At 51.0% G+C, this 15154-nt stretch overlaps 1 protein-coding gene across 1 annotated transcript; it reads right to left on the bottom strand.

Annotated features, from left to right (window-relative positions):
* Positions 1-1096: 1096 nt before the first annotated feature.
* copz1 (COPI coat complex subunit zeta 1) lies at positions 1097-14778 on the bottom strand. Its single transcript, XM_088633543.1, has 9 exons — positions 14647-14778; positions 10492-10560; positions 10267-10348; positions 8574-8665; positions 8224-8279; positions 7354-7431; positions 6100-6151; positions 3901-3939; positions 1097-2783 (listed from the first exon to the last, which is right to left on the bottom strand). The coding sequence occupies exons 1-9, from the start codon at positions 14662-14664 to the stop codon at positions 2736-2738; spliced, it is 534 nt and encodes a 177-aa protein (XP_088489669.1). The 5' UTR covers positions 14665-14778; the 3' UTR covers positions 1097-2735.
* Positions 14779-15154: the final 376 nt, after the last annotated feature.

Raw genomic sequence — 15154 nt, forward strand, 5'->3', positions numbered from 1 at the left:
CTTGGAGCTTTCCTCGAGCAGACTCGAAAAGGGCTCCACAGATGAAATGCTGTTTTTCTTCTCTTTTCAGCATAGAATAGACTTTTACTTGTTCCTCTGCAGCCTACGCATGCTGATGCAGCTACCTACTCAAGCTACTTCAGGATAAATGACAAGTACCTGTTCTGTCACCACCTGAATCGGTCAGTTCATAACTTTTAAGATTGAGGTTTCTGCCCCTCAAAGCTTTTTCACAGGGACTGTACACTATAGCAGTACAGTGTACACTGTATATACTCTTCTTGCTAATAAAATTACATTTGTCTTTCTGGTCCCTCGTAATCAAATAAATAAATGTCTGTTCAAGGCTGTAATTTTTGTCAAGAAGTGGTAGCTCAGAAGCTGAGCAAGTTTTATTTGTATTTATTTACGGCACAGCTCTGACAGAAGCCAGGTCGCCATCACTCTCTGTCCCACTCAGTTTCTGGTCACACTCAGGACACTCAAGGTGTTCTTGACCCCCAGCTACATGGGGCACCGTCCTGGGCATGAAGGCAGAACAGTGCTGGGTTACCTCCTTAGGGGCGGAGCGGTGGCTCTGTGGCTCAGGATCTGTGCCCGTGGCTGGAAGGTTGCCAGTTCATATCCTGCAGCCGGCAGAGGAATCCTACTCCGTTCGGCTCCTGAGCAAGGCCATTTACCCCAGTTGCTCCAGGGGTGCTGTACAATGGCTGACCCTGCGCTCTGACCCCAAGCTTCTCTCTCCCTATCGGTTTGTATGTGTCTCTCATGGAGAGCAAGCTGGGGTATGCAAAAAGACAAATTCCTACTACAAGAAATTGTATATGGCTAATTAAGTGATCTTATCTTATCTCTTACCTGGGAATGAGGGGGGGGGGGGGTGTCTATCGCTGGATTTGGATCTGTAGGATAAGGGGAAAAGCTTTGGGAAAGCACGTGTGTGTGGTGGATGTCATCGCCAGCTACAACCTCTACCCTTAGGCTGCAAATTCAACAAAACCACAGTTTTGAAGAGGAAGATCAGTGGAAAAAAGCTAAAAACACCATTTCATTTTTAAACGGCACACATGCATAAAACAAATTAACAGGTCAGGAAGAATTTCAGCAATTTTATTCATGTTTTAACCTGCATGGAATACAGTTCCCACAACCGGATTTCAGAACAATACATTGTACAGTGTGTTTTTTCAGTGCAGTCACTGCTTACTGCCCGTCCCCCAGATGGCAACCCACAGTACAGCCAAGCCAGGGCACACACATTCCTAGACCATTAATACAGCAGGATCATAACGCCAGACAAAATCCGTGTGCTACACGGTGACTAACACACAGCCGCTGAACCAGCAGGCCTTCCAGCCCACCACAGAGCTGAACTCTGCTCCAACCAGCTCCTAACTGGTAAACTGATAGTAGGATCCACATGGCCAAAATGGGGCCCTCGTTATGTGAACGTACTGCAAAGGAGTGGACAGGATGTGACCCCCCGGTCATGTTAGGAAATAGAAAGATGAAATCGAAGTAATGGAGGTTACAGTTTGTCTCTGGTCTCACAAGAGTCGTGCACATTATGGGGAAGAAGTCTCCAGCTTTGTAGCTTGGGGTGGGGTTATCGAAGAACACTTCCCAGCTTGCTGCTCCTAAACCAGGAAATACCGGATCCCAGCCACGGCCTGCGGCCCTCGCTTCTGCAGCGCCAAGTTCCCACCTGCTCCTCTTTCACGTGGCTCATCTCCCACCACCAGAACCACCTAAAGGAAACACGTAACCTTTCCCTTTCCGCAGCTGAAACGTCATGCCGCACTCAAGGGTGAAAAGGCTGAGCAGTGCTTTCTCACGTAAACACCGCCGTTGACAACACAACCCCAAGTCCTGCTCTCGGAAAACACACCGAAAGGCATAGCGACTATCGAGCATTGAAGAACTCTGCTGTAAATAATGACGCATCACTGCTATTGTTTGTGCTAATTATTACAAGGGTGGCCTCTCTGACAACTGTGAGCGGAGTGATGAGGTTATAGAGGAAACAACAGTGTACACAACAATCCTCTACTTGGAATGTGAACAGTCATGAGGGAGCTCAAGGCCCAATGGGAGACGAGCTGCCCTGCGAAGATTCCGCATATTAATGAGCCCTATTAATATTCATGAGCCCGTGGGGGGAGGGGCAGAGGCAGAGGGAGAGCGAACCACAGCCAAGACGGAACACCAGCCTCTGACCGCTCACTCCATCACACAAAACGCTCTCATCCTCGTCTCGGCCAATAGGAATGAACGGCTCAGGTTTTTTTTTGTTGAAAAAAAACTATGCTGATTGGTGGAACAATCAGACCTTTCAGTGCAGTGATCAGAAGAAAATAAGGTCCCAGTTCAGAGTTATCAGAGGCAGCAGTCTCACGGGGCTATATAATATATAATATGGTCAATAGTTAAGCCCACAATCTCCCCCCAGGAACAGACAAGAAGCCTGGGAGACTGTTCCCACGCACCCGTTTGGCACCCGGAATGCCTCCCATTAAATGGGGAGCACTGAATATTTCTGAAGAAGAAAATGTTCAGTTGAGCCCGTCTACTGACTACTGAGGACTTGTGTGTGAGACTGCTGCCCTGGAGAGAGAAAGAGAGAGGAATCCACAGCTGGAAGAGGGGAGGGGGGGGTGGGGAGATCACAGGAAGGACACGTTCACTTCTGTGTGTACTCTCCCCTGGGAGCAAGCAAGTGGCTCTCAGCTCCTGTCCTATCGCAGCAGAGACCACTTGATCTGTTCTTTGGCAGACTGAAGCACCTGTCAACGAAAGAGTGGAGCAAAGTTAAACAGGCCAGACCTTTTCCAAGGAGTCTATAAATCTAATGGCTCCAAATAACTGTCCATCCAGCGTATATCCACACGGAGCACGCCAGCCTCCCGCAGAGCGCACACGCCAGCCTCCCGCAGAGCGCACACGCCAGCCTCCCGCAGAGCGCACACGCCAGCCTCCCGCAGAGCGCACACGCCTCACGGGGCACGCCACCCGCCCGCAGAGCGCACACGCCTCACGGGGCACGCCACCCGCCCGCAGAGCGCACACGCCACCCGCCCGCAGAGCGCACACGCCTCACGGGGCACGCCACCCGCCCGCAGAGCGCACACGCCTGACGCCTGCGGAGCCGCGGCGGGGCCACGAAGGGAGACCAAACAGAAAGACGGAGAACAAGGGAAAAGATACTTGGCAAATAATGATACAAGCCTGTAAAAAGCTAGAAGCTAAAGATGAGTAACACTGCAGAGAAAAAAAATAAATCAATCAATCATTGTAATTCCTGGAACAGGAGACAAACTGTAAAGCGCACGGAAAGAGTCGCTATTAATCAACGGCACAAAAGAACTACCTGCAGTCTGTCAAATGGCTCTTAAATGAGGCCATTAATCAGAGGGATTCACAGGCGTTCGAGCCCCACTGACTCCTGCTAGCGAACAGCAGTCTGTCATTAGCAATCATGCTCCACACGCAGGAAGAGCTCTTCCGAGAGGAGCTGGGAGAACCGCGCGAGGAATACCAAACATCACCCGGAATCACGGCTGCCGCTAACAACGCTCCGCCTCGAAAGCCGGAAAAAAAGACGGCCTGCTCAACGAAAAACAGGGAGGAACATGAAACCCCCCTGCTTTTAGTCTTTTTACGTTCCTCAGCCGAGACGGGGGCTAGGGTTCGAGCGGGCGTGCTGGGGCTAAGTCTGGGCGCAGATCCACATCTGTCTTGTGGAACAGTGCTGGATTCAGGAGAGCAGCTAACAGGTTGGAGGCTTAGAACTACTTCCCGTGCCAAAACGCTCCGTATTACCGAGTCACACTCCCCCCCCAGGTGTTGAGACAAGAGTATGGAAATAAAACCACAGAACTCAAGACTGCGTCATGGTCTCACCTGGGTGACCGTCTGTTCTGTCAGAGGAACGTCATCCCCCTGCGAAGGAGAGAGCCAACATGTCAGACACTCAGCAAGGACAGAACAATCACGTCCTAAAGGCAGCAAAAATAAGCAGCAGGCTGTAGTTTCAATGCAATCCGCTGCAGGGCCAGCTTAGTAATAGCAGCCCCGACTGCTGCATTAAACCCCACTGTCAGCTTTTTATTTAATTAACGTGAACACTATGCCATGCCAGGCCTTCAAGAGGTGCACATTAGAGATAGACACACATCCTGCAACCTCCGTGCTTCGGACTCGGGAAGGATATTTTTGAAGGTGAAAAGCCACTGGGGGCTGCCTGTGCCTTCCGTTTGAGGTTCTTCTAATCTGGGATCACCTGCTGCTTTCTAACCGGCTTGGAAAACCGCGTGCATGTTTCTCTGATGCGCGTGCCGCGAGCACCGCAGGGACTAGCAGGAGAGGACTCGCCAACTGGAGGACCAGCGCCATTTCCTGCTGATGGCACTGTAGGCCCGCCAAGGTCGCAGAAGGTGGGGGTGACCCAGGCTATTACATAGAGAACCAGCTGGTGTGTGAGAGACTCGTTGTGCTAAGGCCCAACACAGAGAACCGAATCGGTTACTTAACCGGGTCAGGGGGAATGTTTAACACGTCTCTTGAAGTGCCTTTGAGCATTCCTGGAAATCCTGCAAGATAGGGACTTTGAAAGAGCAGGACTGGCCGTCGTGGCAAGCCAGCTGTAGTGAGGATAGTAGTATCAGCTGAGCTGAGTACATACGCTGATTATCAATTAGTTAATAACTGAAGGGCTCAGGGCCACAATTAAGACTAATTTGGAACACATAGTCTGCTCATTGGTAATTGGATTTAGGAAAATTGGCCCTAGTGTGTGTGCCCTGCAATGGACTGGTGTCCTGTCCAGGATGTATCCTGACTTGTGCCCCTGGCTTGCCAGGATAAGCTTCAGCACCCCACGACCCTGTATGGATAAAATGGATTAGAAAGTGGATAGTTGTGATATTGAGGGACTCACAGCAGTGAATCGTGTTGGCCTAGTTCTCAGTGAGAATTATTTAGATGAAGCATAAGATTCGTGTTGTATTTGTGGCTGAATAAATGCTCCTGTGCGCGGTTTTTGCTGTGCAGTGCAATTTCCACATGGTCGGGCCCCAGGAGACACCAGGTGAGAGGGAGGTCTCATCTTTGCTCAGCCTGGTCTCTGCCGATTGCCCTGGGCTCTACACGAGGGCAGGAAACCAAGTGCCCCGATCGCAGAACCAATCCTAGTTTTATTTCAGTAGTTGAGCTTTACAAAACCCTGCCCCTGGAGGAGTGTTCAGTCTCAGGATACAGACGTGACCATGCCCCCCCGCCCCCCTCCAGAAACAGAACAGGGTATTCAAGAGGCTTAACTTTTTACCCTTCACAACAATCAGAAGCAGCTTTGGAGGAACCCGACACACGAGACTCAACAACAACTCGGCGGAACAAAACCGCCCTTGAGTGAAAAACGGACGATAAAACACAGCGCTGCTCCGGTCAAGCGACGCAATCCAATTAAGATTCATGCTTTAACTCCACAGAGCTCAGCCTGCAGCACAATGGGGACCTTTACTCCACAGCCAGTTCAGAGTCATCCTAGATTTTAATTCCACACTCATTCACACTTCAGAGATCAAAGTAGTTTTCCATCCATCCATTTTTTAATTGTCTCTTCCAATTCAGGGTCGGGGGGGAGCCTAACCTGGCAAGCAACGGGCACAAGGTGGGGTGCACCCCGGACACCCCTGTGAGGCAGCAATGCTGACCACTGTGCCATCATGTCGCCCCCATTCTGTCAGAATGTGAAGGATAAAAATACAGTTTCCAGCAGGGTGGAAAGCACTGAGATTGGGGAAAAAAACAAGATAGAACCCGCCCCTCCTCTGAGATCTGTGGGTATTACAGGGATGAGGCATATCTGCGTACACAACCACAAGCTTGGATAATGCTCAAGTAGGAGGGGCGCAAGTGTGCTTGGACCCACAAATTCTCTATCCACCCCCCCCCAATGCAACCTAGTGCTGGGCCTGAAGAGAAGAGGAGCCAATTTCTGGGGTAAGTTCTGCCTCTCTGGGGCTGTCGACCTGCCGTCTCAGTCTCATCTTCGCTGCTCCTCCTCGGCCTTCCCGTCTGTCCCCCCACAGGAAGACTCACCCTCAAGGCCACGCGGTGAACCACCTGCTGGGGGTCGCTCTCCAGGATCACCCTGAGGGAGAGAGGAAGAGAGGGGGGGGGGTGTTGTCAGGAGGCCCATCTGCTCGAGCCGCAGTTTCTGAAGCGCTGGTGCCCCTACGCTTTAAATCTGTTTTTACACATCTGTGCTCATTACGTGGAGCATAATTACCCAGAAATGAGCTCTACAGTACAGGGGTTTTATTTGTGCATTATAACACCTCAATATTATTTACCTCCAGGCCAAACCCCCCAGAAACTGTTTGACTGAAGAGGACAATTCAAAGACAATCTCCGAGACGGACAAGGTAAAACTGACAGGTAACAGGTCTTTCCCCAGGAGCCACTTCACCTGTTAGCATGTCTTTGGACAGTGCGATCTCTAAATGAATATAAAAGATCACCTGTTTAATTGATCCCAGACAATTCGTTCCAAGACTTTAGTAATTGGCTCTATGACCTCAGCGGCTCATCATTTAATTACATCACACAAAAGATTAGGGAAATGATGGACCATCTGCCCCTGATGCACGGTGCGAGTACTGTACTGAATTGTGTTGAAGAAATGTCGTAGGATTATAATCCCAGTATTTAGATAGTATGCTATGTAGTTATCAAATGCTGGTTGGCTACAGTTTCTTCGGGATCCACGCTACACATTCCTCACAGCGATGAAGGAAGGGGCGGAGCCGCCTGTGTGCGCCAGGCAGATTAGGAAGCAGAACAGGGTTTGTCTTCGGAGACGGGAGGGCAGGGGTCCCAGAGCAGAGCGTCCCCTCAGGGGATGCAGGGAGTCACTACTGGCCAGAACTCGGACTGTGCCCTGGCTGACCGCGCCGCCATCTGGGACACTGCTCTCCAGCGGCTCGGGAGCTCCTAGCTTCCCCCTTTGCGTCAGCGCGGCGCAGCCTGCCACGCCGGCACGCAGGCTCTCCTCCCGAGAGGAGGGGTAACGGGGGCTTCGTGCACCCCCACGTCCCCCGTCACTGAAGACATTTCACTGCCAGCAACAACTGCTGCATGCTGTATTCTTGAGCGTTTGATAAATAAGCTTTGATTGACTTTCACCTCGTCCGTCTCGGACCGAATCTCTACACGGAAAGCAAACAGGCGCCCAGCTGGAGGGGCCCCGTCCTCCGACCGCTGGCGTCCCGCGACGGAGCCGCGGCAGGGAATGAAAAACACCCGCGCCGCGAACCGCCTGCCACCCGAGAGCGCGATGGGAGACTGACTGACCCGCCGTCCACGATCTCGTCCACGGCCAGAAACAGCCCCTCCATGTTCTCCAGCAAGGCCCTCTTCTCCACGTTCTTCCTGGAGGAGGGGGAAAGAGGAACGCGCGTCAGCCACCTCGCCGCTCCGATCCCTCAACGGGGGCGACTAGATCGGACCGCCACCACGGGATCTCCCCCCTAAACACGAGAGCGAAACCTCCGGGCCGTCGGAGATCAAAAGCTGCTTTTGGAGGGTCTTTTGCGAGACTTCACGCGGAGAATCAGTCTGATGCTTTGCTGTTGGCCCGAAGAGAGCTGACCGCTTTGCTCTGCGGCAAAACCCTCGAACTCTAGTTCTGGAGAGCCCCAAACCAGGAGGCTGTACCCCCAACCCTGGTGACCCTAAATCTCCTATTTCCAAAGAGTGGGAACACCTGTAATTTATTGAGCAACAAAGCCAATAATGTGATCAAATTCTTTTGCCCAAATGGTGTCAAGATTTCTGTGCCACATGATCTGTCCATCCATCTCCTAGCAGCTTCACCTACCACAGCATGTCTCTGGACTGTGGGATCTCTAAACTACCATAACAGATCACCTGCGGAATTGATCACGGTTAATTTGTTCCCGGTCTTAAGTAATTGGCGACCTTTAAAACCTGCTGTATCAGGTTTTAATTAAGAACTTCAATCTAATTTGCATGTTGCAGATTACAATCCCCATACTCGACACTGTTTATTTTTCTTCTTATGCCCTCCCAGTGGAAATCTGCCTTGGAATTTATGGCTCGCAGATCGGTTTGGCTTTTTTTTTTAAATTTAAACTGTGTCTAAAAAGCCTCTTTGATCTTAATTTGTCTCAACGCCTCTGGGTCACGCCGGCAGTCTCTTACCTCAGCATCTGACTGAGAGAGTCGAACAGGCAGTTCAAGACGGACATGAGCATTAACTGTTTATTTGAAAAAGAAAAAGACATGGCCTGGGTTAAACTCTGCGATTTTAACTCTGCATTTTTAAAACAGTGATTTAGATGTGGAACTGAACATTATAAAAAAAACGAATGCAATGTCTTTCTCCACTGGGCATCAATCAGCAACGTCTGAACTCATTTAATTATAATAACACTCTTATCATGCATATTGCCTGCTTGTGTATCTGATTACTGCAGCACCCCTGTGACATCACCCGAGGCCAAAGCTCACTGCAACCTTTTCCATTTGATGACGCCTGACCCCGTTATTACCTCGTTCTCGTGCGAGCTGCCGATGACATAGAAGTACAGGTCGATGTTGCTCTTGTAGACGACTGTCAGCCCCTCCAGCAGAGCGATCTCGCCTGTGGGGGACAGAGAGGCAGACAGAAACAGGAGGGGGGGAGAAAGGAAGGGGTGTTGGATGGGCAAAGACAGAGGACAGGGAGGGGTACGGGCAACCATTGAGTAGGTAACTTTTAAAAGCAATCACTTGCAAAATGATAATGGTTTTGAAAATGTTACGTTCTGAATTTTTATTTTTTTAACTCCCCTCCCATGCGGGGGTCCATTTTTGGAGCCGGGTGTGTCCCTAAACTGGGTCTCTCTCTGGATTGGTTGAAGAGAGCGGCTCGTTTTTAAAACGCCGGTACGGGACGTCCACAGAGAGAGGTAGAAGAGAGGTGTGGAATAAACTACGGCGACGTTTTGTGAGACTGATGTTGGTTTGTAGTTTTTGGTAAACGCGAGCTCTGCCGGGTTGTTTACTGGGCTGTGGTGGAGATTGGGAGTGTTGTGGCTCGTGTTTTTTTTCTGTTTTCCGTTACAGCTTCGTTTAGTGTAATAAGTTAGCTTGCGGAAGACTTTTCTTAGGCTTTGCCACCCCCTTTCTTGGGAGACAGGTTTAGAGGGTATGGGTTTGTAGGAAGTGCAGTATTATTTTTTTTTGTTTGTGTATTCCTTCCGTTTAATCCATGGCTCATATGTTAGTCCCCATTCGCCCCTAGGCTGAGCCATATTGGGGACGTAACAAAGACCTAAGTATACAGTGACAGCACATGGACCCTGTTTCCCAGGGATCTCTCCCGAAGCAAGCCATTCCTTTCCGAGCCTCCAAGTAAAAACTAGACGACGGCTGCGTCTCGCGGATGAGGTATAGGAGGAGTAGGGTTTAATCATGAAGAGGACGGAAGTGGGACGTGCATTTAAAAGAGAACACAAGAAGCACTTCTTTTGCCCAGAAGGTTGTCAGAGGGAGGAACAAGCGACCCAGCCACATGGTCGAAGCCTATACTTGTGCTTACTTCGTGACACAGCTGGATGACATCCTGGGATCAATTAGCAATTAATTTCCAAAACTGTCCAGATGGACTGAAAGGCCTCTTCTTGTCAGTAACCCCTCCTATGGTCTTAGGAGGTAGGTTTACGTCAAAAATGAGAATCCGGCTCCTCGAGATGGGAGCAAGTGTAAAACGGGGAAGAATTTCAGCTGTATTTCGGGACGTCAGGAAAAACAGATCAGAGGCCCTGCCGAGGATGGCGAGACAAAGCCAGGCAGCGGACGTCAAGAGTTGGGGTTCACTGCTCTTGGTTAAGTGGGGCATCAACAGCGTTTTTCTGGGAGAAACCACCCAGACAGGAGCAAAGGTGACGTTCCAGTGTACAGGGGCTCACAGAGCAACTTTCATCCCTCCATCCTATAACCACTTCATCCAATTCAGGGTCGCGGGGGAGCCAGAGCCTATCCCGGCAAGTGTATGGCGGGAATACTCTACAGGACACTCATGCCTCATGGATGTAGAAACTTATTAAATTTACATTAGTAACGAATTCAAGACCAATTTTTGGCTCCAGATGAAGAGATGCATCCCCCTACCTAGATCAACAGGGCTGTGGGCAGGGAGAACCCCAACATGTGACCAGTGCAGGTATGCGAATGAATTAAAACACAGCAGGTTGATCTTACTGTCAGTGCGGTGCGTCTTGTTGAAGATGTTCTTCTCAAAGGCCTTCTGCTCCTTCACAGAGGGGTACGTGTCATCGTAATACTGCGGACACAATCAATCGGTCTTAGATTTGTTTTAGGAAGTTACAGAGCACTTTACAAAGTTACAACAAGGCACGCATGGAAGAGCTATTACAGCAGGAAATGAAATGATTGACATAAAAATGTAAGAGAAAACCTCCTTACCTTTGCATACAGCCTCTCGCCATCGTTATCCAGTATTAGTACAGCTTTCACTGTGTACAGAGAGGGTTCCTGTTTGAAGAAAAGGAGTTTCTGGGTCAGTATAACAGCAACACACACAACAGAGTGAGAGGGGCACATTCTACTGAAATTGCCTAATTTGCCTAGAGTGATGAATCAATGTCAAAGCAAACAAGAGCCTATTTCCCTTGAAGTTTCTGAACTATAACCTTGTGTCAGAAATGAAAATAGGACCCCACACTGCACTGCAGACTGAGACAACGCAGGTTTCAGGACACACTGCTTTATAAGCCAGCACCATCAGTCATTCATCCAGCTGCTTGATCCGATTCAGCCTATCTTGGCAAGCAAACAGGCACAAGGCAGGACACACACTGGATGGGACGCCTGTCCATCACAAGACCTGACACTCACACTCACACCAGGGCCTGTTCTCCCAGAAGCTGGAGAACACACGCAAACATGAGAAGAACATACAAACTCCACACAGACAGCACCTCAGGAATAAAATCCGGGACCCTTGCACTGTGAGGTAGCAACGCTAACCACTGCAGCACCAGGCGGCGCTATTTTGACCATATCTAGAGTAAACCTGCACAGACACACCAAAAGGTGTAAAAACCTGAACTGGACTGAACAGCTGTGGAATGGAAGTCTGAAAGTCCACTACTGACAGTAAATGAAAGGAATCAGGCTCTTGTGGCTGCCTACCGCCACTCTCCGTGTCAGAGTACGTGTGCCCCACTGGGAGGTGCTGTCAGTACAGCCGAGTATTTTCGTTCTGCCTCCGGACGCCGAGCCTGTCTCGTCTCCCTCTCGCCGCTGCCGAGCTCCCGAGACAAAGTTCTGTGATGCACTGACTTCCCTGGAGTCACAGTCTGAGTGTATAACAGAACTTCACCTCAGATGCTGCCTTCACGTGCCCAATCTCTCACCTCCCAGTCGGACAGTCGGAGCGCCCAGGCTGCGTTACAGCCGGTCAGTCAGTCGGAGCGCCCAGGCTGCGTTACAGCCGGTCAGTCAGTCAGAGTGCCCAGGCTGCGTTACAGCCGGTCAGTCAGTCGGAGCGCCCAGGCTGCGTTACAGCCGGTCAGTCAGTCGGAGCGCCCAGGCTGCGTTACAGCCGGTCAGTCAGTCGGAGCGCCCAGGCTGCGTTACAGCCGGTCAGTCAGTCGGAGCGCCCAGGCTGCGTTACAGCCGGTCAGTCAGTCGGAGCGCCCAGGCTGCGTTACAGCCGGTCAGTCAGTCGGAGTGCCCAGGCTGTGTTACAGCCGGTCAGTCAGTCGGAGCGCCCAGGCTGTGTTACAGCCGGTCAGTCAGTCGGAGCGCCCAGGCTGTGTTACAGCCGGTCAGTCAGTCGGAGCGCCCAGGCTGCGTTACAGCCGGTCAGTCAGTCAGAGTGCCCAGGCTGCGTTACAGCCGGTCAGTCAGTCGGAGCGCCCAGGCTGTGTTACAGCCAGTCAAAACCTAAAAAACATGAAAGCACTACTTTACCCAAGTGGTTGTGGGAGTGTGGAACAAGCCAATAACCTGACTTCTCTCGAGTAAAAAAAAAAACAGCTGGAACCTAAGATCTATTAACTACTAACTACCAAATGGGCTAGATAGGCCAAGTAGAACTTCTTGTGTGCGACTGTTGTTCAAGCTGTCAGAGTAATATTTTAGAGCTTTTAATACAGAGAGTACTATCCTAGAGAGCCCACAAAGCCAGAAACTTAGCTAAGTGCCAGGCAGTCAGTGTCTTTTATTTCATCCCAGTTAGTGTGGTCTTTCATTCCTCCTATGTAATCCTAGACAATTCTGCACACAGGCCCTCCAGAAAACTCCCCGATTCTCTGCATCAGGTCTGACCTTTAAAAAGCATGTTTCGAGGTCAGACGGCCAGGGGGGTTCGGCAGAGTCTTGCGGGCTGTGCAGCCTGAAAGCGCGTGTCAAGGGGAGAGATCCTGCGATGATGTCACAAGGAACAGCCCTTACAGCAGCCCCTGGTGCTGGGGGAGGAGGGGGTCAGTGATAAAGCTTTAGCCCTAGAAGACTAGACTCACAACATGGGTCACGACTCAACGACACTGCTGAATAACACCCCGTTGGCGCCGCGCTGCACCGCGGCCCTGGGTTCAACTCTGGACCTGGGGTGCTGTCTGTGTGGAGTTTCTATGTTCTCCCCATGTTTGCATGGGTTTCCTCTGGGAGCCCCAGTTTCCTCCCCCAGTCCAGAGATACACAGGTATGTCAACTGGCTTCTGGGAAAACTGGCCCTGGTGTGTGAGACCTGTGATGGACTGGCCCTGGTGTGAGTGTGTGTGTGAGACCTGTGATGGACTGGCCCTGGTGTGAGTGTGTGTGTGAGACCTGTGATGGACTGGCCCTGGTGTGAGTGTGTGTGTGAGACCTGTGATGGACTGGCCCTGGTGTGAGTGTGTGTGTGAGACCTGTGATGGACTGGCCCTGGTGTGAGTGTGTGTGTGAGACCTGTGATGGACTGGCCCTGGTGTGAGTGTGTGTGTGAGACCTGTGATGGACTGGCCCTGGTGTGAGTGTGTGTGTGAGACCTGTGATGGACTGGCCCTGGTGTGAGTGTGTGTGTGAGACCTGTGATGGACTGGCCCTGGTGTGAGTGTGTGAATGTGTGTGCGTGACCTGTGATGGACTGGCCCTGGTGTGAGTGTGTGAATGTGTGTGCGTGACCTGTGATGGACTGGCCCTGGTGTGAGTGTGTGAATGTGTGTGCATGACCTGTGATGGACTGGCCCTGGTGTGAGTGTGTGTGTGAGACCTGTGATGGACTGGCCCTGGTGTGAGTGTGTGTGTGAGACCTGTGATGGACTGGCCCTGGTGTGAGTGTGTGTGTGAGACCTGTGATGGACTGGCCCTGGTGTGAGTGTGTGTGTGAGACCTGTGATGGACTGGCCCTGGTGTGAGTGTGTGTGTGAGACCTGTGATGGACTGGCCCTGGTGTGAGTGTGTGTGTGAGACCTGTGATGGACTGGCCCTGGTGTGAGTGTGTGTGTGAGACCTGTGATGGACTGGCCCTGGTGTGAGTGTGTGTGTGAGACCTGTGATGGACTGGCCCTGGTGTGAGTGTGTGTGTGAGACCTGTGATGGACTGGCCCTGGTGTGAGTGTGTGTGTGAGACCTGTGATGGACTGGCCCTGGTGTGAGTGTGTGTGTGAGACCTGTGATGGACTGGCCCTGGTGTGAGTGTGTGTGTGAGACCTGTGATGGACTGGCCCTGGTGTGAGTGTGTGTGTGAGACCTGTGATGGACTGGCCCTGGTGTGAGTGTGTGTGTGAGACCTGTGATGGACTGGCCCTGGTGTGAGTGTGTGTGTGAGACCTGTGATGGACTGGCCCTGGTGTGAGTGTGTGTGTGAGACCTGTGATGGACTGGCATCCTGTCCAGCGTGCACCCTGCCTTGTTCCCGTTGCCTGCTGGGATAGGCTCCAGCACCACAGTGATCCTGAACTGGAAGAAGCGGTTAGAAAATGGATGGATGGATTCGCACCACTTTCTCGCCGCTAGATCCAGTCAGTACTTCCCCTCTCGAAACCATAATCGTCAAACACGGTTCTTTTTTTTTTTTTTTTTAGCTCCCTCCTCATAAAATCCGGAGGCAGCTGCCTCACTGAGTGACTGACTCTGCTCGGCGTCCCCCGTAAATACTCCAGTAACGTGAACAAGCGGAATTTCACCCGCACCGCAGACAGATGCTGACGAACCCATCTAGCCAGCAAGACAAAAACAACTCACAAAAGGGTAACTCGCTACCTTTCAGTGTATCCTGTTCTCGGTAATCCCGGTGTGCTAAGACGAATACAGAAATAGCAGAAGCAAAAAAAAAAAAAACAACAACTCGAAGAAATAAAGATCAGTAAACCCACATGAAAGCTAACCGCCCCCCCCTCTCCCGCCACCCCGCCTTCTCTGCCCTTTGCCCGGCTCCAGCTCGCACTCTAGTCCGGCGCTTGGAGTGAACTTACAGGCCGTCAGCCTATTAAAAACAGTAATTGAGCACACGCACATTTCGGTCCCCTCTCTTTCAGTGGGGCACACCCCCTTATCCTAACCATTCCATTAATGTTATTCGGTATAAAATACAGCGTATTATTCTCACACGACTCCCCCAGGTTACAGTACCAGTATTAAAGAATCCATCTTCCCACACTGCCGACGTGGAGTGAGCCCAAAGGTAAGCCGCTGCCGATTGGCGAACGCACAACGTCAGTCGCAAATCCCTGTCTCACGAATGGCCAACCGCCACTGCCAATCAACATGCTGAGCCCACCCAGGAGAGCTTTGTAAGCTATTGTGATTGGTTGTAATACTAGAGGCCAACCTATGTCGCCAACATCAAAATTAACCCGCCCCCTCAAGGCAACGTCCTTGCGATTGGTCCAAAAAAAGGGCGGTGACATTCAAAAGCCCAACCCTTCTAGGTTGCTAGGCAACAAGTTGGTTGTTACATTTTACTATGACTTTTTACCTCCTAGCTCGAAATGCATACATTAACGTAGCCTAATTCTGAATTGTGCATAGCACATTGTAAATCCCTACACATCTGTAGACGTAATTTATTTTTCGTATAAAAAATAACTCGCGTCCATGAATTTTATCTTTGTATTTGTATGCAAGCAAACAATTGGAA

This window comes from Lepisosteus platostomus, chromosome 1 (assembly GCF_059453375.1).
Source record: "Lepisosteus platostomus isolate fLepPlt1 chromosome 1, fLepPlt1.hap1, whole genome shotgun sequence".
NCBI classification, from domain to species: domain Eukaryota; kingdom Metazoa; phylum Chordata; class Actinopteri; order Semionotiformes; family Lepisosteidae; genus Lepisosteus; species Lepisosteus platostomus.

What these genes read in the sequence shown, in the direction of transcription:
- copz1 (XM_088633543.1), bottom strand. An exon ending in TCTCTCAGTCAGATGCTGAG is followed by an intron (nt 7,432 to 8,223) that starts GTAAGAGACTGC and finishes CCCCTCCTCCAG; the next exon opens with GAAGAACGTGGAGAAGAGGG. An exon ending in TTCACCGCGTGGCCTTGAGG is followed by an intron (nt 3,940 to 6,099) that starts GTGAGTCTTCCT and finishes TCTCCTTCGCAG; the next exon opens with GGGGATGACGTTCCTCTGAC.